Genomic DNA, 25941 nt, shown 5'->3' with positions numbered 1-25941 from the left:
GTTGAACTGGGGGTGAAGGCATACACTGTGTGTGTAGATAAGCCCTCAGACAAAGCATTACTAAGAACCACGGAGCCAAACGTCCCTACCAGATGTTCTTTTAAATAGACAAATTAAATGCTTTTGGGAGGTGAAGGAGATTGGTGGAGACAGTCTGTAAGTAACACCACTACCATTAGGGATTAACCTTTTCATTTATTTAAAAGTCCATCATGCATACTTAACAGGCTATAACCACACTCAGGTTAAAGATAATAGCGATTGACTAATTTGATTGGTTATTTGCTCCAACTACTCCCACTCCTTCCCTTATACTCTTCTTCACCTCATCCTCACTCCATCTGGCCTCGAGGCTCCTCTCTTTCCTTCCCTTCCTTTTCATCCCTGCCCTACCCTCTTATCCACCTCCCTTGTCTTTCCATCTAGTTAATCCCACATCTAGAACATTTAAAAAATGAAACAAATACCTAATATGGTATCTGCAAACCATCACTTTGTTTGTGTATATATCCCTTTGTCTTGTCTATTTAGATTGTAAATTCTTCAGGGAGGTAGTCTCTCCAATTCTATGTTTGTACAGTGCATACCCAGCACAATCAGGTCCTATTCTCAGCTGATCCCCAAGCACTACTGTAATAAAAGCAGAGTATCTCCCCATAAGAAAAATAGATGACAAAAGACAGTCCTGTGAAATACTGTACCTTTTGTCTCACCAGTCTTCACAGTCAATTCAGATTCATTTCCAGAAAGGGCCTGTTCTGGTAGCTCTTGTCCTTGACTGGCTATCAATTTTTCTGCATGTCTTTGTCTTGCAAGCTCACGTCTTTGAGCAATTTCTTCTTGTGTTAAAGGCCTATATTCCATTTGAAATCATTAACATTTGGAAATACCATTCATTTTCCAATAAATACAAAGTAACTGAAATATTATGTCTTAGAGAAACAAAACTGAACTTAAATTTCCCAAAAAATTTCAAGGTTTGTTAGTGAAGTATTTCCGGCAGTTTTTAAGGCAGTAATAAAATATCCCATTCTTCTGCTACATCCAGGAGGAATCTATTATGCTACATTTCTGCTGATACTTGTGGTGTTAAAACAAACCCATCACATGTGTAATTGTTCTGAGAATTATCACTCTTTTGGTGAATAGTGACTTGATAACAGTCATGATAACTAGAATCACAAGCTAGTATGCTACACTAGTAGCGGAGAATAAAATGGAGTAAGTGTGCAGTTTAGAAATATTTAAACCACACTAACTTCGAACAAATTGCAAGAAAAATTACCATCTATCAGTGAATACATTCATTTTAGATTACTTGTACTATTTTTGGCATTTAAATTTATTTCTCTAAGCCAATATTGGAAGCTACCCAGAGCAGAGAAAAGATTTTGTTTGGTTTACCTGCCCTCTAAGCTAGTATCTACCCTAAATAGCATGTGAAACCATTTACTTTAATGAGCTGAACAGGAAACAGTGAAGGAACAGCTTAAAAAAAATTCCTAACAAATATGCAGAGTGAAATCCTGGCTTCACTGAAGTCAACGGCAGTTTTACCAACGACATCAATGGAACCAGGATCTTACTTCCTGTATTTCATACACCAATTCACTGGTTACTTCTACCTTACACTAATCAAAATTAATTCCTATCCAAAATAACCGCATCTTATGTGTCTTGTGGAGCAAAGGAATTGTGTTTAAACAGCCAAAGAGAATTGTAATATTCCCTTTCCTAAAAAACAAACAAACAAACAAACAAAAAAAACCCTATATTTCAAACAAAAACAAATGTACTAAGTCACAAGCACAATAACCAGGAAAAAAACTAGATTTAAAGAACTTAACGACAAGATTAGCTAGCCCTGAGGGAACCTGATCTTTATCATTTTTTATTTTCCTTAGCAGCATAATTCCTTCCAAAAGGTAATATAGGTAGAATTCCTTCTAAATACAATAATAAAATTTTTCTCAGACATTTTCATTGCATGTCAATGGCTTATTTTAAATTTACTTTTAAATTATCTGTGCATTTTTCAAAATCTGGCCATAAATAAAACTTGTGATATGAGGCACTCAAATATGTGAAGGCCATATAAACACTTAATTTCAGTCCAACCACAGTTGCTCCCAGAACACCTTCCATTAGCTTCCCCTCTGTGATGGCTCATCTGTGAGTGTACCTGTGATCTGTTCCGTGAGCAGTTTCCAAGTGACAGGTCTCTGCCTGAACTCCTTCCAGAGTGGAACTCTGCAGTTCATTAGGTTGTAACCATCCCTATTCCCACTGTACCACCAGAGTTACAGGGTAAGTGGTACTTTATACCTCCCTGTAATCTCTCATGAGGGCATCCTCAGATGACAGGTTTTGCTACCTTCACCTCTTTCAGGGTGGAACCCACAGTTCTACCAGTCTCCAACTGGATCATGGGATAGCAGTCCCCATTTCCAACTGTGTTAACAGGGCTGGCCCAACTTTAGTTGTTAACCACCAGATGCTTCTATCCAGGAGCATGTGACTAGTGGCTGATTAAAGTGATTCAAAACAGCTCCTTCCAAACAGATGTACTGTCCCCTATTCTCAGAGGTCCATGGCAAACAGAGAAAAGGGTGAAGACACAAAAGATCTACATGTCTGGGTCCCACCCAAAACTCAAACTCGCTCAAAGCTCAGGTGAGCCCAGTTACCTCACACACATCACACAGAGTTTATGCCTTACTTCCACCTCCCTAGAATACTGAGCAAGGTATAGAACTATTTCTGGGCAGGGAGAGACAGGCTGCCCTCCTGCACACTCTCTCTCCCCCTGAGCAGCTGCTGGTTGAGCTCCACCTCCTTCATTCTCTTGGCAGAGCTTTTTAAGGGGTTAGTGTTCATCTGATTTTAGGATCTGACCCTGGAAAAAATCAGCCAGGTTAACCTGGCTGGAAACAGGCAGGTAGATAAATAGGTAGGCATTTTCCAATGAACAGCTAACCCACTGTCCTGTTATGGACTGCTGGTATTTTCCCCAGGTGATACACCTTATCTCTGTTATTGGTTCATTTCCTCCTTGTTTTCAGCTAACAGCCTTCTTTGATTTAACTTCATGAAGTCAGACAAAAAAAAAATCAAACAGGTAAAATGAAGTACACATAATATTCATACAAAACACTACAGAACTCCCTCATCCTTCCTATTATATGACAACATTCAATTCAAAGTCCTCCTCGAATTCAAGGCCCCACATAATTTGCCCCCACTTAGATCTCTGCTCTCATTTCCTCTTAGTCTGTACATCTTCAAATCCTATTGTCTTTCTTTCCTTTTTTCCTCTTCCTTTGTGGTTCACAGTCTTTATCCTGCTACCCCATAAGCTGGGAAGATTCTCTCTTTTCTTGTCCACCAATCACCTTTCCTCTTCTTCACAGCTTCTGATAGTACTTCCAATATTGTCCTCATAAATCGTTCCGTTTCCTCAACTATTGAGGCATGTCTTGTCTTGGTTTTTCCAAAGAAAAAATCTCTTTAGGGCATTTTGTAAACATACAAATAGTAATGTAAACATGTTTAGGGCATTTTGTAAACATGTACATTTATGGAATTATATAAATGGCTTTTAATATTACCATGATGTGTATACCAGGTCCTCCATGCCTGATGGTGAATGGCTTTGAAATTTAATGCTGCAAAATACACTGCTGTTAAGAGAAGGTTTCTGTTATATCTGATGTTGAAAAAAATAAAGCAAAAGCCACACGGAAACTTGAACAAAAATATAAGACTATCCTAGTCACCTTAAAACCGGTTCAGATTTTTCTCCCACCCCCAATTCTCTCTCCACCAACTTCTCTTCACTGAAAGATAGGTCACACAAAGTGTTAAGAATAACTAGACAATAAGCGAAAATTTTACCGGACCAGTATGGTGAAAGCTGGGAAACTAATAAGCCCCTCTTTAAACTGCTAAAAAGAAGAGGAAAATGACAAATGAAGGTCATGACACACTACAAATCTGTAACACAGATGTTTCAACAGGCACAAAGAGGTGGTTTAAAACTTTGTAGACCCTAATATCATGCCCGGAGAACAGGAGATCCTAAGGTTCGGGATCATTACTTTAAGGAATTGCATTTTCCATGAAAAATGGATGAAGGGTCCACCCAAACTGATATTCAAGCCTCAAGAGAAGCTTACTTTTTGCTCATGCGTTTCCACTATTAAATCCTCACACGTAACTTTCTTTTTAAGATAAATACTGTACTAAATGTTAACAGTTCTTTCTGAGAGAACGCATAGCTCAACAACTATCACGGCCCAAATAAATCCACTTTGTTGTCCCCCTCCTTAATTTTGAATTTTCAAGCTGACAACTGCTGACATCTTCTCAATCAAACAGCAACCTTACGGATTTTTACACTTTAATAGATATTTACAACTTGAACTACATCTTAAAGATTTTCCCCTAAAATTCAGATTAGTGAAGTAATATACTATTTGTGATATTGTTTATATATTTTAAGGTTCATTTACTCTCTCACTGTAGGCAAATCTTTAATGTTATGCTATGATGATAATTACCAATTATTTATTAGAAATATATCCCATCATAATGCTGCAAAACTGAAGAGAAACTATGGTCAATGGTGGTTGTCATAAATATAAAGGGAAGGGTAAACCCCTTTGAAATCCCTCCTGGCCAAGGGAAAGCTCCTCTCACCTGTAAAGGGTTAAGAAGCTAAAGGTAACCTCGCTGGCACCTGACCAAAATGACCAATGAGGAGACAAGATACTTTCAAAAGCTGGGAGGAGGGAGAGAAACAAAGGGTCTGTGTGTTTGTCTATATGCTGGTTTCTGCCGGGGACAGACCAGGAATGGAGTCTTAGAACTTTTAGTAAGTAATCTAGCTAGGTATGTGTTAGATTATGATTTCTTTAAATGGCTGAGAAAAGAATTGTGCTGAATAGAATAACTATTTCTGTCTGTGTATCTTTTTTGTAACTTAAGGTTTTGCCTAGAGGGGTTCTCTATGTTTTTGAATCTAATTACCCTGTAAGATATCTACCATCCTGATTTTACAGGGGGGATTTCTTTATTTCTATTTACTTCTATTTTTATTAAAAGTCTTCTTGTAAGAAAACTGAATGCTTTTTCATTGTTCTCAGATCCAAAGGTTTGGGTCTGTGGTCACCTATGCAAATTGGTGAGGCTTTTTATCCAACATTTCCCAGGAAAGGGGGGGTGCAAGTGTTGGGAGCATTGTTCATTGTTCTTAAGATCCAAGGGTCTGGGTCTGTAATCACCTAGGCCAATTGGTGAGGCTTTTTACCAAACCTTGTCCAGGAAGTGGGGTGCAAGGTTTTGGGAAGTATTTTGGGGGGAAAGACGCGTCCAAACAGCTCTTCCCCAGTAACCAGTATTAGTTTGGTGGTGGTAGCGGCCAATCCAAGGACAACGGGTGGAATATTTTGTACCTTGGGGAAGTTTTGACCTAAGCTGGTAAAGATAAGCTTAGGAGGTTCATGCAGGTCCCCACATCTGTACCCTAGAGTTCAGAGTGGGGGAGGAACCTTGACAGTGGTGGTAAAGGGAAAAAAGGAAAGAATGGACAAAACAAAGAGGTGGAATACCTCCAGTTAAATACTGGCTTATATTTCAACTCCGGAAGCAAATAATAATATCTAGTTAAGATTAAAGGGGCAACACACACGCAACCCTAATTCTATTAATGTTTTAGTGCCAAGCTGTGCATCATGAAGAATCACTTCAAAGCCATAATGGTACTTGACCAAAGTATGTCATAACAAATCTTGATATCACACATGCCCGTAACTAATTTTGTTTTGTTTAGGTAACATTTTAGGATTTACTGGTAGAATTTAGCTAGTGAGACTCCCAGTTCAGAAAAAACAACGAGGAGTTCTTGTGGCACCTTAGAGACAAACAAATTTATTTGGGTATAAGCTTTCGTGGGCTAGAACCTACTTCATCAGATGCATGGAGTGGAAAATACAGGAGCAGGTAGGTATAAATACATGAAAAGATGGGAGTTGCCTTACCAAGTGTGAGGTCAGTCTAACGAGACAATTGAATTAACAGTAGGATACCAAGGGAGGAAAAATAACTTTTGTAGTGGTAATGAGAGCGGCCCATTTCAAACCGTTGACAAGAAGGTGTGAATAACAGTAGGGGGAAATTAGTATGGGGGAAATTGGGTTTAGGTTTTGTAATGACCCAACCACTCCCAGTCTTTATTCAGGCCTAATGTGATGGTGTCCAGTTTGCAAATTAATTCCAGTTCTACAGTTTCATGTTGGAGTCTGTTTTTTAAGTTTTTTTGTTGAAGAGTTGCCACTTTTAGGTCTGTTATTGAGTGACCAAGGAGATTGAAGTGTTCTCCTACTGGTTTTTTAATGTTATAATTCCTGATGTCAGACTTGTGTCCATTTATTCTTTTGGGTAGAGACTGTCCAGACACAAGGAGCCACAAGGACTCCTCGTTGTTTTTGCTGATACAGACTAACACAGCTACCACTCTGAAACCAGTTCAGAAAAGCACTTAAGCATGTGCGTAAGTCCATCCCTATTCAGGATACCACGTGCTTCAATCATGACTTCAATTAAGTGCTGTCCTGAATAGAGATGGACTTAAGTACATGCTTTAGGCTCCAATTCAGAAAGCACTTAAAGCATTTCTGCATGCTTTATGGATCTGGAGAGAAGTAGAAAGCCTATTCTGAGAAAAGAAAAGGAGTACTTGTGGCACCTTAGAGACTAACCAATTTATTTGAGCATGAGCTTTCGTGAGCTACAGAAAGTGAGAAGAGAGCACTTCACAGGGCAGTTGGGAAAGGAGTGCTCCCATATAGGAGGCAGTTTAGAGGAAAAAAGTTTTCTTTCTCCCCCCAATCTGTCCATGAAGAGATTACTCTTCAAATAAACCCACTTTGTTGTGTCCCCCCCAAATATTTGAATTTCCAAGCTGACGACTGTTGTGTTTCAACCAAACAGGCAATATTAGGATTTTTACACTTTAACAGATATTTAAAACTTCAAGTACATTTTAAAGATTTTTACTTATATCTAATCTCCACTGGATACATACATAAAAAATTGATTTGATCCAAGAACAAGATGTCACCTTCATTAGCACAGTGCGGGAGCAGAGCTTTATTACAGATTCCAAGAGAAGAATGAAATCTAATGGGTCACTAGCAACACTCCCTGAAACATCTGGTTATCTTTGGAGGGCTTCCAAAAGTACTGCATACGCCCAGCAATATTTAGTTTATTAGAGGTCATCAGATTACAGAGATTATGTGGCATTATTATTCATTATTCTATCTCAAGAATTAAGTAGTCATCTCAATTGATTACATCATATAAGCAGTGATGGAAAGTGAAATTATTTATTGTCAAGTGCATAATTTTTTTTAAAAAAGACTCTACTCCTGTGCTCTAAAAGACAGAACACTGGTAAATTTATGGAAGGCATATTGTTTTCTAATTGAAGCGGTACTTTTTCTATTTTTAAGAAGTTCACATTTTTTGCCGCCAGACTCATAAGTTACATAACTTCTTTGGTACATTTAACCATTTTTAGTTAGCAAACCATTTTGGGGTGGGGCGGTATGGAGTGCAAACACATCTGAATTGCACATTTATTCTAGTGCAGCTTTTTAGACAAAATGATGAGGGGTTCCTAAAAATAAATTTGTCATTTTCCACTCCTGGATTTTCCTGTATAAAGTTTTATTTGCCATGCTTTCTCTATCATCCTCAAGTAATACCCTAAATAGGCACAGCTTTAGCTAAGCAAAGAAACATAAGCATGACTGATCAAAGAACATTTCTTACGAACTAAAATTCCTATTATAGGGTTATTATAAAGTATTAAAAATGGACAGAGATTTGAGTCCATTTGAAAACATATAGCAAATTCTATACAGAACTTCTTAGTAACCTTTGCACAAAGTGAAAATTACAATATGCAGATATTTATCAGCATAGTTCTGTTTTTAAGTTTATGCAGAATGTCATGGGAAGAGGATTTAAAACAGTCAAATGTTCGAAGTCAAAAGACAGAGTGGTTAACAATATGCAAAGAAAAGTCAATTTGTCTGAAAAGATGAAACCAAAAACAGAGATGATAAAGCAAGAGTAAACAATGCAGATCAGCTTGCGGTGTCCTTCCTTTCCCTTAGTCTTATTTTCTTCTCCTGTTTTTCTAGTTAGTTTAAAATAAAGCAATGGTCCAACCACAACTCAAGAAATAATCACTTGATGCTGGTGTTCTTGCTTGTTATCATCCAGTATCACATCTTCCTTTTTAAAGCAAGCTGACCAAAAAGTCAGAAAAAGAAAGCCTCCATCATCATCTGCCAGTACCCCAAATTCCTCTAAGGTCAGGCTTTAAGCCATGGAACACAGAGCACCTACTGAACTCCTCAAGTAGAGAGTCATTCAGTCTAAATGCAAAACAGATCTCTTCAGTTCATCAGGAGAGACAGACTCCTTTTCAGTTCAATTATGATAAATTTAAGAAAAAAATATTTGGTGTGAACAAAAACAAAATTTTGAGATCAAAATAAATGCTACAAATAAAAGAAGTGAGGATGGCTATTTAGGACTCTACTTTTTCTATTTAATATGTAATAGATAGAAGAACACAAAGAGATATTTGCATACATTGTGCCTAACTGGAAAGACCAGTTAGGAAGAAAAGGAGTCGAAAGGTGGCTGGCAATTCTTAAAAGATGTAATACTAGAGGCTCAACATCAAGCTATTCTGATGCAGAGGAAAGATAAGAAGAGCCACGGGTGGCCACTGTGGCTGCACAAGGAGCATTTTAGCTATCTAAAAACCAGAAGGGATACATACAGAAAATGGAAGGAGGAGCATGTCATTAAGGAAGTTTACACAGGAAAAGCGCAAGCGTGTAGGGACAAAATCAGGAAAGCCAAGGTAAAGAATAAGTTACAGCTGGCAAGAAGTGTCAGAGACAACAGGAAGGGGGTTCTTCAAATAATAAACTAAACTAAATAATAATAATAAAAGAAAGATCAAGGATGGTGCGGGTCCACTGCTTAATGGAGAAGATGAGCTGGTAACAGAAGATGACAGGAAAGCAGAGCTGCTCAATGTCTACTTTGCTTCAGTCTTCTCACAAAAAACATGTGACCGGACGACTAGCAAAGTTATCATAGACAATAAAGGGGAAGGGATGCAGACAGGGATAAGTAAAGAACACATCAGAGAGCCTCTAACCAATCTGAATGAATTCAAATCAGTGAGGCTCGATTAATTAGCTGAAGAAATCTGGAGCCACTGGCAATAATATTTACAAATTCAATGATGACAGCAGAGGTCCCGGAAGACTGGAAAAGGGCTAACGGAGCGCCCATATTTAAAAAGGAGGAGCTCAGAAACTACAGACCAGTCAGCCTGATTTCGATAGCTGGCAAGCTACTAGAGCAATGCATAAAACATTTAATTTGTGAATACCTGGAGGATGAAGGGGTAATCACCAGCAGCCAGCACGGATTTACCAAGAACAAATCATGCCAAACCAGGTTCATTACCTTCTGTGACAGGGTAACTGATTTGATGGATAGGGGAAATGCAGTGGACATAACATACCTGGACTTCAGCAAGGCTTTTGACAAAGTCCCACATGACATTCTGAAAAGCAAGCTGGAGAAATGTGGGCTCAACAGACCTACCATTAAGTGCATACATAATTGGTTAAACAACCACAAAGAGTAACTTTTAATGGAATGATGTCTGACTGGAGGGAGGTCCCAAGTGGGATTCCAAAGGGATCTGTTCTGGGTCCAGTGTTGTATAACATCTTTATTAATGACCTGGATATAGGTACAGACAGCATACCGATCAAGTTTGCAGATGACACAAAGCTATGTGGGGTTGCCAATACTTTGGAGGATAGAGTTAAAATTAAGAGGGATCATGATAAATTGGAGAGCTGAGAGATAGACAACAAAATGAAATGAAAAACAAAATGTAAAGTGCTATACTTAGAGAAGAAAAAAGAAATACACAGCTACAGAATGGGGGAAAATTGGCTTGGCAGCAGCACTGCTGAGAAGGATCTGGGAGTTGTGGCATATCAGCACCTCAACATGAGCCAGCAATGTGATGCCGTTGCAAAAAAAAAAAGGGGGGGGGGAAGGGGGCAAATTCCATTCTAGGTTGCATTAACAGAGGCATAGCATGCAAGTCATGGGAGGTGACAGTACCACTCTACTCGGTGCTGGTTAGGTCTCAGAAGTCAGGCAGAGTGAAAAGGAGCTCTTGGCTGGTTGCTGGGACTCCATCAGGACAAGGCCCAGAGGTGAGGGCCTAGGGAATTAGAGCAGCAGCATGGCTTAGATAAAGAGACACAGCGACAGCTCCTATCTACAGGGTCTCTAGGCTGGGACCCGGACTGGTGGGTACCCCCGGGTTCCCCCCACCCTCAGTTAGCTACTGGGGGAAGTGGCCTGGACTTTGAGGCACCCCAAAAGGGGAACTGAAGCCTTTAGTGGGCCAGCAGGAGAACTGGGGCCTGAAACACCCAGAGAGGGTGAGGACACTACCTCCAGGGGGAAGCCCTGGAGTACAGCTCGATACCAGGGCTGAGACCATTGACAGACTACAGGACTAATTAAGGACCAAAGCCAAAGGAGCAATTAATACAATTTACTACATGTGGTGCCATATATATATATATATATATATATATATATATATATATATATATATATACAGTATATATGTGTGTGTGTGAGTGCGCGCACACACGCACATGCACCCACACACCTCACCACACCTTAAAAAACATATCCAACAATTTTCGTTTCGATAAATCAACCCTGAGATTCATAGGAAAAAAAGCATAATGTATACTTTAAATAGCGTATAGTTTGATGTAGGACAGCTCTGATTCCAATTGCTAAAGGAAGAACTAGAAAATATCATGCGTGAGCTGATTTAAGTTATTTATATTCCTGGTCTGATACGTAATCCATTAAATTAGGGTTGTTGTTTAGCCAGTAGGTTCAATCGGGATTTTATCCTGGCTCCTCTCAATGTCAATTCCCACATGACTAGTCATTCCAAGTACCATTATGAGAAATTATATTTTAAAAATAACGCTTTCAAATGAAGCTTATATATGTTACAGCATAAGGGAGCAGAACACAAGATTAATGCACATCCGCCAGGCACTGGATCTATAAACATAGTAATGACAGGTTTCAGAGGAACAGCCGTGTTAGTCTGTATTCGCAAAAAGAAAAGGAGTACTTGTGGCACCTTAGAGACTAACCAATTTATTTGAGCATGAGCTTTCGTGAGCTACATCTGATGAAGTGAGCTGTAGCTCACGAAAGCTCATGCTCAAATAAATTGGTTAGTCTCTAAGGTGCCACAAGTACTCCTTTTCTTTATAGTAATGACAGTTCATATTTTGATTTTAAGGCCTATGTTCTGCCCAGCTGGTAAAATCAAGGAGAGGTAAAAGCAAACTTGAACTACTGGGTCACCCACACAGACAACCTCGGACTTTCAACTCTCAAGGACGAGGGATCTGCAGCTAAATGGAGTGGTCAGGAAAAAGAGAACTGAAATTGCACAGGAAAGACTGAAAGAGGGAACTAGAGCAGGATGAGAGGCCTTAGGTCCCAATTCCACACATCACAGAGAATCCTCATGACACAAAGACTAAACACTGCTCAGCTGGCACAAGTAGCACTGCTCACTTAATAGGGCTTTCACACTGTCACTGACTCCTCTGCAGCCGCATACTAGTTCTGCTGCAAGGTAAATAAAAGCCATGAAAACGTAAGGGGGGGGGGCAGCGATAGCTTAGTGGTTTGAGCATTGGCCTGCTAAACCCAGGGTTGTGAGTTCAATCCTTGAGGGGGCCATTTAGGGATTGGGGCAAAAATTGGGGATTGGTCCTGCTTTGAGCAGGTGGTTGGACTAGATGACCTCCTGAGGTCCCTTCCAACTCTGATATTCTGTGATTCTGCAATGTGTACAACCAACATCAAGCATTCACTGAATTACTATCAAGTAGGTTTTAGCTTGGAAATCCATCGATCTTTTGGGCAAAGCAAGCTACCCACTGCTTTGCTTGTTCTCTTGCAGGCAGCTCAGAAGCAATCCATGGACTTCCAGCTGCAGAGTGTTTGTGAAGAGGGGCTGAGAGAAAAATCAACCTCTCCCCCCACAACTTCTGCTTTTTTGATGACCTTTCAGCCTCTTCAGATTCTCCTTTCCTCCTCTCTGGACCTCAGTGCTATGGAAAAAAGCATTCTATGCTAGGATTAAACCATTGCACTACAGTATTAAGGACAGGTATTTCAAATTGAATAAAACAAAAACTCACAAATTACAGGTTAATATAGTTATTATTTTCAAAATAAACTTGAGGTTTATTAAACTTTTAAGTTTAAACTTACATTCTAGTAAGGAACTATTGACTTTGTCTGACATATTAATCAAGAAATAAGTAAATATTAGATTTTAAAGGATTAATTAGATTATCTATGTAGAAATAATAGGTAGTCGGTAGTATTCTTTAGGTTGCAAAAGCATTTGAGTTCCTTAACTTTTCCCTCATTGACTAAAATTTTCCATGTTTGATCTCAGCCTCAAAATGGTTTAAAATAAATAAATAAATAAATAAATAAATTAAATAAAAAGGGGGAGCAACATTTGTTCATGAACTATTCCCCACTCTCAAAACTCAAACACTAATTGAAAATATTTTTCAAAATTTTTGATTTTCCACTAGGGCTGTTGATTTATCGCAGTTAACTCACGCCATTAACTCAAAAAAATTAATTGCATTGTTAAACAAGAGAATACCAATTGAAATTTATTAAATATTTTTGAATGTTTTTCTACATTTTAAAATATATTGCTTTCTATTGCAGCACAGAATACAAAATGGACAGTGCACACTTTATATTTATTACAAATATTTCCACTGTAAAAATGATAAAAGTAGTATTTTTTAATTCACCTCATATAAGTACTGTAGTGCAATCTCTTTATCATGAAAGTGTAACTTACAAATGTAGATTTTTTTTTGTTACATAACTGCACTCAAAAACAAAACAATTTAAAAAACTTTAAAGTCTACAAGTTCAGTCCTACTTCTCGCTCAACCAATCGCTAAGACAAACAAGTTTGTTTGCATTTTCGGGAGATACTGCTGCCTGTTTCTTATTTATAATGTCACCTGAAAGTGAGAAAAGGCGTTCGCGTGGCACTTTTGTAGCCGGCATTGCAAGGTATTTACATGTCATATACGCTAAACATTCGTATGCCCCTTCATGCTTCGGCTACCATTACGGAGGACTGGCTTCCATGCTGCTGATGCTCGTTAAAAAAATTATGCGTTAATTACATTTGTGACTGAACGCCTTGGGGGAGAATTGTAGGTCTCCTGTTCTGTTTTACCCGCATTCTGCAACATATTTCATGTTATTGCAGTCTCGCATGATGACCCAGCACACATTCGTTTTAAGATCACTTTCACAGCAGATCTGACAAAACGCAAAGAAGGTACCAATGTGAGATTTCTAAAAATAGCTACAGCATTAGACCCAAGATATAAGAATCTGAAGTGCCTTCCAAAATCTGAGAGGGATGAGGTGTGGAGCATGCTTTCAAAAGTCTTAAAAGAGCAACACTCCGATGCAGAAACTACAGAACCCAAACCACCAAAAAAGAAAATCAACCTTCTGCTGGTGGCATCTGACTCAGATGATGAAAATGAACATGTGTTGGTCCACTCTGCTTTAGATCATTACCGATCAGAACCCAACATCAGTATGGATGCATGTCCTCTGGAATGGTGGTTGAAGCATGAAGGGACATATGAATCTTTAGCACATATGGCATGTAAATAACTTGCAACACCAGCTACAACAGTGCCTTTTCTCACTTTCAGGTGACGTAAACAAGAAGCGGGTAGCATGATCTCCTGCAAATTCTAACCAAACTTGTTTGTCTGTGCGACTGACTGAACAAGAAGTAGAACTGAGTGGACTTTTAGGTCTAAAAGTTTTACACTGCTTTATTTTTGAATGCAGGTTTTTTTGTACATAATTCTACATTTGTAAATTCAACTTTCATGATAGAGAGATTGCACTACAGTACTTGTATTAGGTGAATTGAAAAATACTATTTCTTGTTTTTTACGGCGAATATTTGCAATCAAAAATAAATATAAAATGAGCACTGTACACTTTGTATTCGGAGTTGTAATTTAAATCAATATATTTGAAAATGTAGAAAACATCCAAAAATATTTAAATAAATGGTATTCTATTAACAACATGATTAATTTTTTTAATCACTTGACAGCCCTAGTTTCTACATATCTCAAAGTTGATGTTTAATATATTAAGATGTTATAATTACTTAAAAGTTATCTGAAAAGGATTAAATAAAGTTGCGCATGTTCGCTGTTTGTTCATTTATGGTATACAAAGAAAGTTTTGATTTTTAAAATTTTTCCCTATTTGTTTTTTTACCTTAGAAATACCAGGACCATCAACACTGGTTTCCTGTGGTTTTCCTGAAGGAGTCGCTAGAATGTCTCTGAAGATGTAAGCTCTCACATCTTTACTATGAGGGTGGCCAGTTGACTCCCTAAAAATCTTCCTTTTTCTATAATGTGGGAAATTAGTAGAGGAAGAGTGGGGCGCTATATTTTCTTCTTATATTTTGAAACTTAATTGTACAGCATAAACTTTTAGATAATAAAATATTACTCATGTTTCTTTCTTGGGGCTTGAAACACCGTACCAGACACCTGGTCATTGGGGAACTATAAAACGGAGATAAAGAGCTACATCCTCAGTCCAACTTATAGCCGCTTTGCAGAACCGGTCAAAATAATTTTGACAATGCCAAAACATTTCCATGAAAGGTCTCTCAGATCCAGAATGGAATTTCTGGTGGAGAAAGAGAGACAGAGAGAGAACGAGAGACAGACAGACACATACACACACCCAACCTCCACTATGCCCCCACCCCCTCAAAAGCCAACAACCTGGGGGTTAGGACTCTCACCTGGAACATGTGACACCCAGGGTCAAATTGTTGCTCTGAATCAGGAAGTGCAGGGACTTGAATCAGCATCCCAGGTGAGTGCCCTTACCATCAAGCTACTGGCTATTCTGACCAGGTCTGGGTCTCCCTCTTTCTTAGGTGTTTTCACACTTTTTTTTTTTTTGAAAGATCTGATGGGGATTTAAAACACAAGAGCAAAAAGTCTCAAAAATTTAAAGTTTTTCCTGAAATGTAATTTCATGCTCTGTTTTCTGGCTGTTCCTTGACAACAAAATAGCCTGTATGGGGCCATTTCTAGCTAAAGTTAGGGCAATTCTTACTTATGACAGCTTATAATGGTCCTCTGACTCATTCAATTGCACCAAGGACTGGCTGATCCACTAGTAGGCCTGGGCAATGTCTTGGTGAGAAAATCTAGTCCAGCTTCTGGGAAAGGGGAGGGTGTGTGGGACTGAATCTTTAGTATTAGCTACTATTAGATATGGTCATTTGAAGCTGCACTCCCCTCAAGAGACAAATGTAATCTTAACTCTGCCGTCCTTTGGTCCTTCTGTATACACCTCTTTACCAAATTATTTTTCCCCTCCAGCAGTAGCTGTGGATGTTTGGTGTAGCAGTTGGTTCTGCACAGTGCTTACAAATGTGATTGATTGGGACTGGGTTTACATATACCTGATTAAAGGCTCGTGGGCACACAAACTGTCAGATGAAACTTTCTCCATCAAAAGCTACTCCTTCATGTCAGATATTACTGTACAACAGAGAAGGTGCACAAGGGTCCATAAATAGTTGCTGATGGCTAAAATCTTCTCTGACAGCAGAAACAGCATTTCTGACACAAACTCACAAAACCAAGGAAATCGAAGGTTAAGTAAGTTAACACTACATACCTTCTTCTCCCTCACCCACAAACACACACAAAACCTTTACTACAACTACTGTACACTACAGACCATGCACTGCAAACTTAACTCTGTTTCCCAAGGGTTGCCAGCTAACCATGTCTCTAACTGAGGTACTTATATGGCCCACATCATCACAGAATCTGAACACTTCAAAATCATATCCTTTCAACACCCATGTGAGGTAGGGAAGTGCTATTATGCCCATTTTACAAATGGGGAAAATGAGACATATAGAGACTGACTTGTCAAAGGCCACCTAGGAAGTCTGTGTTGGAACTGAGACTTCGGCGAGTGCCCTAACCACTGGATCAGTGCTTTCTCTTCTGCACAAACGCCTTTACTAAAGTTCCCTCTCCCAACACAACATTCAGTTATAGTTACTGAATGAACAATGGCTAAAAAATTACCCTAAATCCAAATATTAAAACAAAAATAAAAGAGCAGTTAGTTGTAACAGATTTACTCAAGATAAAAAGAAAAGGAGTACTTGTGGCACCTTAGAGACTAACCAATTTATTTGAGCATGAGCTTTCGTGAGCTACAGCTCACTTCATCAGATGTTTACCGTGGAAACTGCCTACTTGTGGCACCTTAGAGACTAACCAATTTATTTGAGCATGAGCTTTCGTGAGCTACAGCTCACTTCATCAGATGTTTACCATGGAAACTGCCACGGTAAACATCTGATGAAGTGAGCTGTAGCTCACGAAAGCTCATGCTCAAATAAATTGGTTAGTCTCTAAGGTGCCACAAGTACTCCTTTTCTTTTTGCGAATACAGACTAACACGGCTGTTCCTCTGAAACCTGTCATTACTCAAGATAGTCCTCTTTTTTAAAAAGATTTCAGTCAATGAAAAGTAGGATTAACATGGACAAATTTCAGACACAACCCAATATCAGACTTGGCATTAATAACTTATGAAGAAAAAACAAACAAAAATACAAAGAAAATTTGAATGGCATAAAAATTAACACGGTGTGAAATTTCATACCAATTGGCCATCTACTTTTAGAGGTAAACAGGAATTTTTGTCCTTTTAAAATAGCAATCCTAATGGTGAAGTTACCAGGCACCTCCATAATTTCAGACTCTGATAGTTCTTTCAGCAAATGTCTAGAGATACCTTTCCTATGTACTCATGAATAGCTAAAGAAGCCTTGTGATCAAAACTGTACTTTAACAACGAAGTCTGAGGGCAATATGTCTCCAATTTATCTTTTCTAGTTGTTTAGCTGCCATGAAGTCATGGACACAAGCAAAATCCTAGCTATCAAACTAAGTAGGAACCTGCCATCTATAAAAAGCCTTAAAACTGAGCAAATTCCATGAGTGCTATGAGCTAATGCCATATAGAGTGCTTCATGATTATGCTCTTTGTGATTAAATCCAACCCATACAAGCTTTTCTGCCTGGTAAGAGGCAAGATAAATATTTGTTGAATTACATCCTTAACACAAAACTCACAAGGGCAGATTCTGTTCATTGAAATTTAGTGCACAGATATGACCAAATGGTCTTCCTGCCCCTTCTTAATTTCAAAACTTGTTTGTCAGTCTGAGTCCAAGAAGACACAATGCTCAAATCCCAACCATGAATTAATACCCAGAAAGCTGACTTTGTGTACAGCAACACCTTAAAAAGCTGAACTTGTAAGAGCAATTTCCATTCATAATAATTTAGAACATAGTAATGAGAAAAATATTTTTTGCCTCTGCTAGAGATAACTAGAAATTCTAGACAGCTCGTAGTAGAGATAAATGTGGTATAGCAATAAACCAACCAACTGAAAAGAACTACAATCAATATATAAGAAAACATAAAACCACAGAGGTCTTATAAAGATGATGCAAAGAGAAGGTGAATTGAACAATTTTTCCATGCTCTCTTGTAATAGCAGCAGTCATTAAATTTAATTTCACTATGTATACTTCAAAATTCAATAAGAAGCTATGAAGTATCATCTAGAAAAGTTCTAGTATGCAGCTCAGTGGTTTGAGCATTAGCCTGCTAAACCCAGGGTTGTGAGTTCAATCCTTGTAGGGGGCCATTTAGGGATCTGGGGCAAAAATTGGGGATTGGTCCTGCTTTGAGCAGGGGATTGGACTAGATGACCTCCTGAGGTCCCTTCCAACCCTGATATTCTATGATTCTATATTCTATATCTGAACTATGATTAGTATGCAAGAGCAACTATAAATGTGTGATTGTGAACCTAAGAGCCCCTCAATGCCAGCTGGTAAAGGGTCCACCGTACTGTAGCTCATATCAAGCCTGACACCCTCATTACCTCCAACATACTGTTGTCATAATATGTATCTAGAAGTTGTCATGTAAGGCAGTGGTTCTCAAACTAGGGCCGCTACTTGTTCAAGGAAAGCCCCTGGTGGGCTGGGCCGGTTTACCTGCTGCGGCCGCAGATTCGGCCGATCGCGGCTCCCACTGGCTGCGGTTCGCCGCTCCAGGCCAATGGGGGCTGCAGGAAGGGCAGCCAGCACATCCCTCGGCCCGCACCACTTCCCGCAGCCCCCATTGGCCTGGAGTGGTGAACCGCGGCCAGTGGGAGCCGCGATCGGCCAAACCTGCGGACGTGGTAGGTAAACAAACTAGCCTGGCCTGCCACAGGCTTTCCCTGCACAAGCGGCGGCCCTAGTTTGAGAACCAATGATGTAAGGTATCATATGTAAACTGGTGACACACTGGTCCTGAAAATCACTGCATGATGTATGTACAGATTGGGTACAACGAGTTGTATATTTGCACTGGAAATATGTTCTTAAAATTGGTTTGGGAGGCAGTGCATACACCAAGCTGACAAAGCCTAGACAAAGGAATGTGGATTTACCAGTCTAACCAATTTGATTACAGGCAGAGAACAAGACAAGTATATTTACATATAAGGTAAACAAAGCTATCAAGTGGCAGAGGAGACAGCTTAGTAAGCATGCTGGATGACAGAGTCTGCACTCTAGGACAAATTCCTGGCTCTTGAAGCAGAGACAATGGACTTTGGACAACAAAAGGGAGAAAAAAGACATCTGAGTTACCCATCACTTAATGTACAAAAGAGACCAGAGCCCTTGGAATCTGTGAACGGTAGATCCTCCAACCATGTGGGCTGAAGACTCTGAGACAGGAATAAAGGTGAGGAATTGCCTGAGGCCAAGATTGTAATCTATTAAATTTTAGATACTAGACAGCATGCTTTATTTGTTTTGTTTGTAACCATACCTGTTTGTGTGTCTCTTGCTTAGTATCACTTAATGTCTGTTCTTTATTGATGAATTTATTCTTGTTTTATTATAAACCCTCTTAAGTGCTGTGGAATATTGTGAAGTGTGAATCTTCAGCTAACTTAACAGGCTAGAGTGTACACTGTCTCTTTGGAGGCAGCACAAATTTAACAATTTCTGTGAGTGTCACACAGAGGGATTGGACAACGGAGAAAGATGTCTCTGGGGGAGTCAGGTTCACTGACTATTCCCTGCAAGGCCAGGTTTAAACTGGCAGAACCTTGAGGAGTTTGCTGGTAGACCTGTGTGGCAGGAAGCTGACACACATTCTAATCTCCAGCTGAGGCAAAGGGATAACACAGTGGTTTACTGTTCTGGGTGTCCTGAACAGAATGTCACAATGATAAATAAAATAAAATCAATGTTTGCTGTGATACTTTTGTACGATGCTTTAAGCTACTCCTTTGTAATCTCACAAATACTCAAAGAGATCCAAATTTCACCCATTAATGCAAACTGTACCTTCAATCAGTTCCATATGTTTTAGTTGAACTCAAATGTAGCATGTTTCCATACAAATGAAGAATGTATTTCAAATCAAACACATTAAATAGGTTTTTTCCTTTTCTGAGACCATATTTTACTTTGTTAATTACATAAGTAGGTGTCATTCCCAAATGTTGGCCTGTAATTCTGACAGGATGTTCAACTGAATAGTGTCAGTGTTCACTGTTACAGATTACTTAAATAAGGTTCAGTGCAAACCACAAATGCAATCCAGGAACAGATCAGCTCAGAGCAATAATTGTAGCTGCACTACAAGGCACAGAGCACTTTAAATGCAAGTGTCAATTTACCTGCAAGAAGATGGTGAGTTTTCACACAGTTTAGAACTTTATAAATGTTCGCTTCTTTTGATTAAATACATTCGCAATGTTGTTCGTTGAAGTGTAGCAAATTGTAACTGTTTATATTTCTTTAAATATAATCTTTAGGGAATATCAGACAGGAAAGTGAGTGCATTAACAGTTGAAGTATACACCAACCTGTTGGTTTAAGACATGCAAACAAGCAGCTAGCAGAAAATGAGGCAATCATCCTAGTAATTTCATAGAGAACTGTTGGGGAAGTGCCAATTTAATGGTGATATCTAAGGAAAAATGCCGATTTCATGCAGATGGAGCAGAAAGTATCTTTGATATCATTCAGAGGAAAGTGGTAGGGATATTATGGGATCCATACCACCTGCAATAGTCATAAAAAAGGCAGAACCCCTATAGCTTTTATGTGACTAGTATATGTGTTCTGTAGGTAACACTAATCAGTTCAAGATAAATGGAGCTTTGGAACTTTTGTATATTTTAATCCCAAATTAGGTGGATAATACCTACTAACCAGGTATAGCCTGGGTAGATCCCAAGCATTTTCCATCTTGCACTAATGGCTTAACAGCAGAAGAACTATTTGTTTCAATAGTAAGAGATTAACATATATTTCTGATTACAAACATATTTAATCTTATCATTGAACAGTGTGAAGGTAGAAGACATTACTTGTTAATTTCACAACCTTTCAGCAAGATAAAGGCTTCTAGTAGCAGACTCAGAAGAGGGAATTTTAACCAAAATCCTCCCCCACCCCTGACCTCCATTACAAAACATGTTTATACAGGACTTAGTAATACTTAGTAATACCTATTTTTTAATTACTCAGTTTCTAAAATACTCTACTAGAGTAAAACGGGCGAGGTCCTCTTTCAATGTTTTTTCTACCTAGAAGGCAGGACACATCACAAGGATGAAGTTCTTCGGTTTTGTGAACTCATCCTCTCGCTACTGAATATCTCATGAAAATGCATTTTAAATCGAAATATGATATGGATTTTATTTACTCATATTTGTGGTACTTGAGGTTTATCAAATTAGAAGATTTCAAGTCAACAGAATACTATGTCTGAGCTACTTCTCACATGAAACTGAAGGGTTGGTTAGTGAATTTCAATTTTATGTATATAACATGAAAAATTATGTAATGCTCTCCTTATACTTCAGGTTTATGAAATTAGTATTCAGTACTACTTTCTTGGCACTGAGACTCTAATCTGGTTTATGATGGGGAGTTCACAAGCTAAAAAATGAAGCAGGTAATGAAAAAAAAAAAAAAAAAAAAGCAGTGGTTGGCCCAGAAAACAGTTTCATGAATGAATGTAATGTGACTTTAAAAAAACCCATGAGGTTACAAAATTAGACAAGTCTACTGTGTGAGACAGATGCCTAGTAGGTAACCTACATTGACAGTGACCTTCCACAATGCAATAATATTTTCACTCTGATGAACTACTGTTTTCTTCTTCTTCTTCTCTACTAGGCACAAACATGCTTTTCTTCAGTTTCATGGCTTCTTATCGGTCATCCACCTACCCTTTACTATAGTAAAAAATTTCTGCGGCCCAAACAAGAAAAAATGTCCAACCATTCATGTATGTTCGAATAGCCATATTCCTCTCATAAAGAAGGGTCCGCCTCCTCTCTCTTCTCCTTCTTGCCTTTTTAAGAATTTAGGACTGAATGTTATAGAGCAGACTTATGACAAAGCTGAGCCAAGAATAATCATCACTTTTATGCCCAAGTCATGCCAAGTTGTAGAACAAAGCACATTTACCTTGAAGTTCTAAACTACTAAATGCAGTTGTTTATGATAGATATGCAGGCAAAATACAGTAGATGCTCATCTCCCAGACCTGACACCTTTTTTTCCAGTTGCTGATTTTACAGCAAAGAAAAAAATAGGAAGTGTCATCCCAGAAAGCAATTCAGGGCAATTACATGTCACTAGCTGTGGACAACTGGTTGCTCACTTACAATACACTATCAATAGGTTCCTTAACAGGCTGAGCCTCTCCACGGACTAACCTGCCACGTCCATTGCTAATTCCCAGATTCAAAATTTAATTATCTCCTATTCTGAAATTATACAGAATTTATAGGAGTAGGAATATTCTGTTATATGAGAACCCAACAGTCATGAAAAAAAAAATACAATTTTTTGCTTTGAAGTTTACCCACACAGGACAAAGCCATCACAAAGTGTTGAGCAGGGAACAAACCTTCCTTGGAAGGGAGATGGACACCCAAATTAGTCTAATCTATTTCCAGCCTGTATAAATCCTGTTCTAATTTATTTAGTTTCTTCAATTTATTATTTCAGTTTGGTTTTGTTATTATAACTAATGCCCTAACAGATTAATTTCAATGCTTATTTCTAGATATTAATTTTTATTTAAAAGATCTAAAAGTATTTCCCCATCCCCGTTTCTTCCTATTGTTGAGCAAGGCCCTGTCCTCTCCATGTTAATCACTCCCCGTCTGCACAGGATGGGAAGGTTAACCACCCCGAAGCACTGTTGTACCCCAAACCCAGAAGAGCCTTCTCCACCTGGTACTGGAGTTAGTACAGGGAGCAGGGAATTAGAGACTGGGGCAGGCCAGGAGGAAAAGCGGATGGCAAGAGATTGCAAATTGTCTCCCCTCCACCCTCTACAGAACTTATGCACATAACCCTTCCCCCACTCTGGGGAACTGTCATGGCCACAGAAGAAACTGTGTGCACTGTGGCCAAGTTAAGATAGCTGGAGCAACTTTCTGGAATTCTTGATCTTGCAGTTAGTACTGCCTTACAGCTATTTTTGCTGTTAACTATGTATATAGAACACAATGACTGCTGTAATTACAAACACACTTTCAAATCTCTCTCTGCAAAATTAATTTTTTTTTAATAAGGACCATACTTTGCTTCACTGAGGTATTTTTTCTCTTTAAAAAATGAATCGCATATATTTGTGGATTGTTTAGGAATTGTTTAGCTTTAAACTCGAAGACTAAATACAAAAGAATTTATAATTGGCTAAGTCACTGACTTTCATAATGGCATTCAGTGTTTAATCAGATCATTATTTCAATGTGAAATTAATAGAACTGTCTAATCACTAAACCTCTATGGTTTTGATAATGAGAAGAAGTCTTGGCAAAAACAAAAGTGTAATTTAACGATACTATTCAATTATCAACCAAGTTAAACACTTTAATTGGCTCGTTAAAGCTAATCATCTATTAAAATACTTTGGATGTGAATATGAAAACATGAGGCATTAAGTCTTTTAAATGTATTGAAAATGCGGGGAACACTTTTTTTTAAATCTTCACAATCATGAATATATCTAAAGTCTTCCAGGAAGAAGTCAATTACAACTAACACCTGATTTTGATGAAAGTTCTGAAACCTTAACTTTTGATGAAATAATCCAGATACCAAAAAAAGATTAGATCAGAGGGTTTCTGCACCAATAATACATTACTTAAAAACTGCCAGATAGATGCAGGTTTCTCCAGATTTATGGAAGTAGCTTACTCAGCACAGATGCATTGTTAGAGGTTTTTCAAAGCAGGTCAGTGATACTCAGAACTATGGATTTATGTTTCAAAATACCTACCAGAGTGGAAAAGCGTAATCCTATTTGTGACTACGTGTATTCAACTAATACTAGCAGAATTTATTCAACTGAAGAGAAAATGCAACAAACATTAAAATTTTGCAAATATATTTTGCACGTAAGTGCCATTTTCACAAACTACAGTCAGTCATGCATGTCATCATGTTACAAATCATTCATTAAAAGGCAGATGGGTTTGTTTTGGAAACATGACTTTTTAAAAAAAATACATATCCTAAAGAATAAAAAGTTGGATACAAGTGTCTACAAATATCTGAAACATGTAAAGCATCAAGGAGGGAGATGAATGGCTAAGGAGGGTAAAACAGACAAAAGAAAATGTAGGCCGAATACCCAGGGAGAATGGGGGTAGGAGGTTAAGAGTGAATTCTAATGAGCAGTGGAAGAAGTAAGGGGAAGAAGAACATAGATGAATGCTGGCGTCTGAGGAATCCATTAGCTTTGCAAAGTCAATATCAAACGCAATCTGTTTTTTAGGAGCCCAGATTCCACTTAGAGCATAGGACTGACAATTATTACCATATAATTTTGGTCAGAAATTTGAAATTAAAACTAGCTTATTAAGGTTTTAGCCTTTTGTGATCCGCTTGCGTAAAAGCTGACAGCATTTGTCTGAAACACCCTCATTTCGTAAACAGGTTTTGATCCTGCTGTGAAAGTGGGCTCTTCTTTCTAATTATTCCACTCAGATATTGGAGTAGCACAATTGGCTCACTAGGGAGAAAATATCTAAGGTTTGGACTCTACATAGTGTGTGGGCTATATTTGTAAAGCAGGCTGAGAAAGGTGCCTTCTCATGGAATGGAAGAAAAAATAGCCACAATGAATGTTAATTAAAAGACTAAGAAGACGACAAAGTTGGTAAATTACATCACAGATATGAAAAAAACATACACTAGATATGATTTGTACCATATGAAATAATAAACAGAACAGCACCATCTAGTGTTCAAATTCATTCTCCATAAATCCAATGCATCATTCCCATTTGTGAATGACTATTCAAATCGACATAATCTAAAGGAAAATACTGTATAAGCATAATAACTGAAAAAACAGAAGAAGCTAATAGCATAGCTCTCTTTGCACATCACCAGCCAATAATTCATTTTAAAAATGTAGTCAAACATCTCATCTCAAACTTGTTTCAGAAAATGTATCTATTTTCAGGAAAGGAAATGTATCTGTGTGCTGGAAAGGGAAGATTTTATATTGCCTTCATCTGGAGGTTATTTTGGCAATTAAGCATTTGAGTTCTCGAAAAATCAACTGTGTAATCAGTTTAAATGTAATTGTGCTAATTGGTATTCTCACAACCAAAATTACAGCTTAAAACCAAGTATTTTTTTCTTACAAAGTTCCGAAACTCTCAGCAGTCGATCATAAACAAATCTTTTTTGCATAATATCCAGGTAACTATATTAAATCTATAGCTATATTAAGTCTAAAGCTGAATGGAATATATTAAAATGATCATTCAAATACTATATATTACAACTGTGATGTTTCTGCATTTCACAATGTTAGAAATGCAAAACACATTTAGAAATAGTTAACCTTATGATCAAACTGAAGTTTTTAGGGCCTCCTTGAAAAATAAATATGACAAGAGAAAAATGGTTTGCTTAATTCACTGCTATTATACCTCTTTTTTTAGGCTGGATAGGGCAAAAAATGAAAATGTAGAGATTGTAAATTACAAAACTGTGTACTGAATTCTTTATCAGTGTTTACAAATGAACATGTGGAGAAAATAAAAATATTTAATTAAAGAATTACAAAACTGTGGTTACACAAACAATTTCATTGCCAATTCAGACTCAAATGCAGATTTAAAATAATCTCCAACTAGCAAAATATACCATAAAACATTCAGAAAATATAAAAAGACTTAAAATGTTGTCTAGAAGATTTTGTTAGATCACAATATAAAGGAAAGAAAATTCATGTGAGATTTTAGCATCAATGAATTGTCTGTGTGTAAAAACTATAGAGATAGTAGTCCTAATTTTCAAACATTAAATATGGCAATAAGCCACACCAAATTCCATTAAGTAAGCAAGTTTCAGCATATGAAGACTAAGTGAAACAGTAATAGGCAAAGATCTAATATAGTAAGAAGACAAGTATTTTCTTAAATGCTTTTCCACATCTATATTCATTCATTCTGAAAAAAGCAGTCCTAGTATTCACAATGATACAGATGTGAAGAGGCTACTTAATA

General features: G+C 38.0%; 1 protein-coding gene across 4 annotated transcripts in view; it reads right to left on the bottom strand.

Moving 5' to 3' along the window:
• Positions 1–25941, bottom strand: part of EFL1 (elongation factor like GTPase 1) — a 151694-nt gene that overhangs the window by 103769 nt on the left and 21984 nt on the right. For all 4 annotated transcript variants that reach the window (XM_048866715.2, XM_075133140.1, XM_048866714.2 and 1 more), the window contains one exon: positions 702–853. In XM_048866715.2, the coding sequence (XP_048722672.2) occupies positions 702–853 (152 nt within the window). The remainder of the gene's footprint in view (positions 1–701; positions 854–25941) is intronic.

The sequence above is a fragment of the Caretta caretta genome, chromosome 10 (genome assembly GCF_965140235.1).
Source record: "Caretta caretta isolate rCarCar2 chromosome 10, rCarCar1.hap1, whole genome shotgun sequence".
NCBI lineage: Eukaryota > Metazoa > Chordata > Testudines > Cheloniidae > Caretta > Caretta caretta.
Note: the sequence above shows the minus strand (reverse complement) of the source record. Positions and strands in the feature narration are given on the sequence as shown.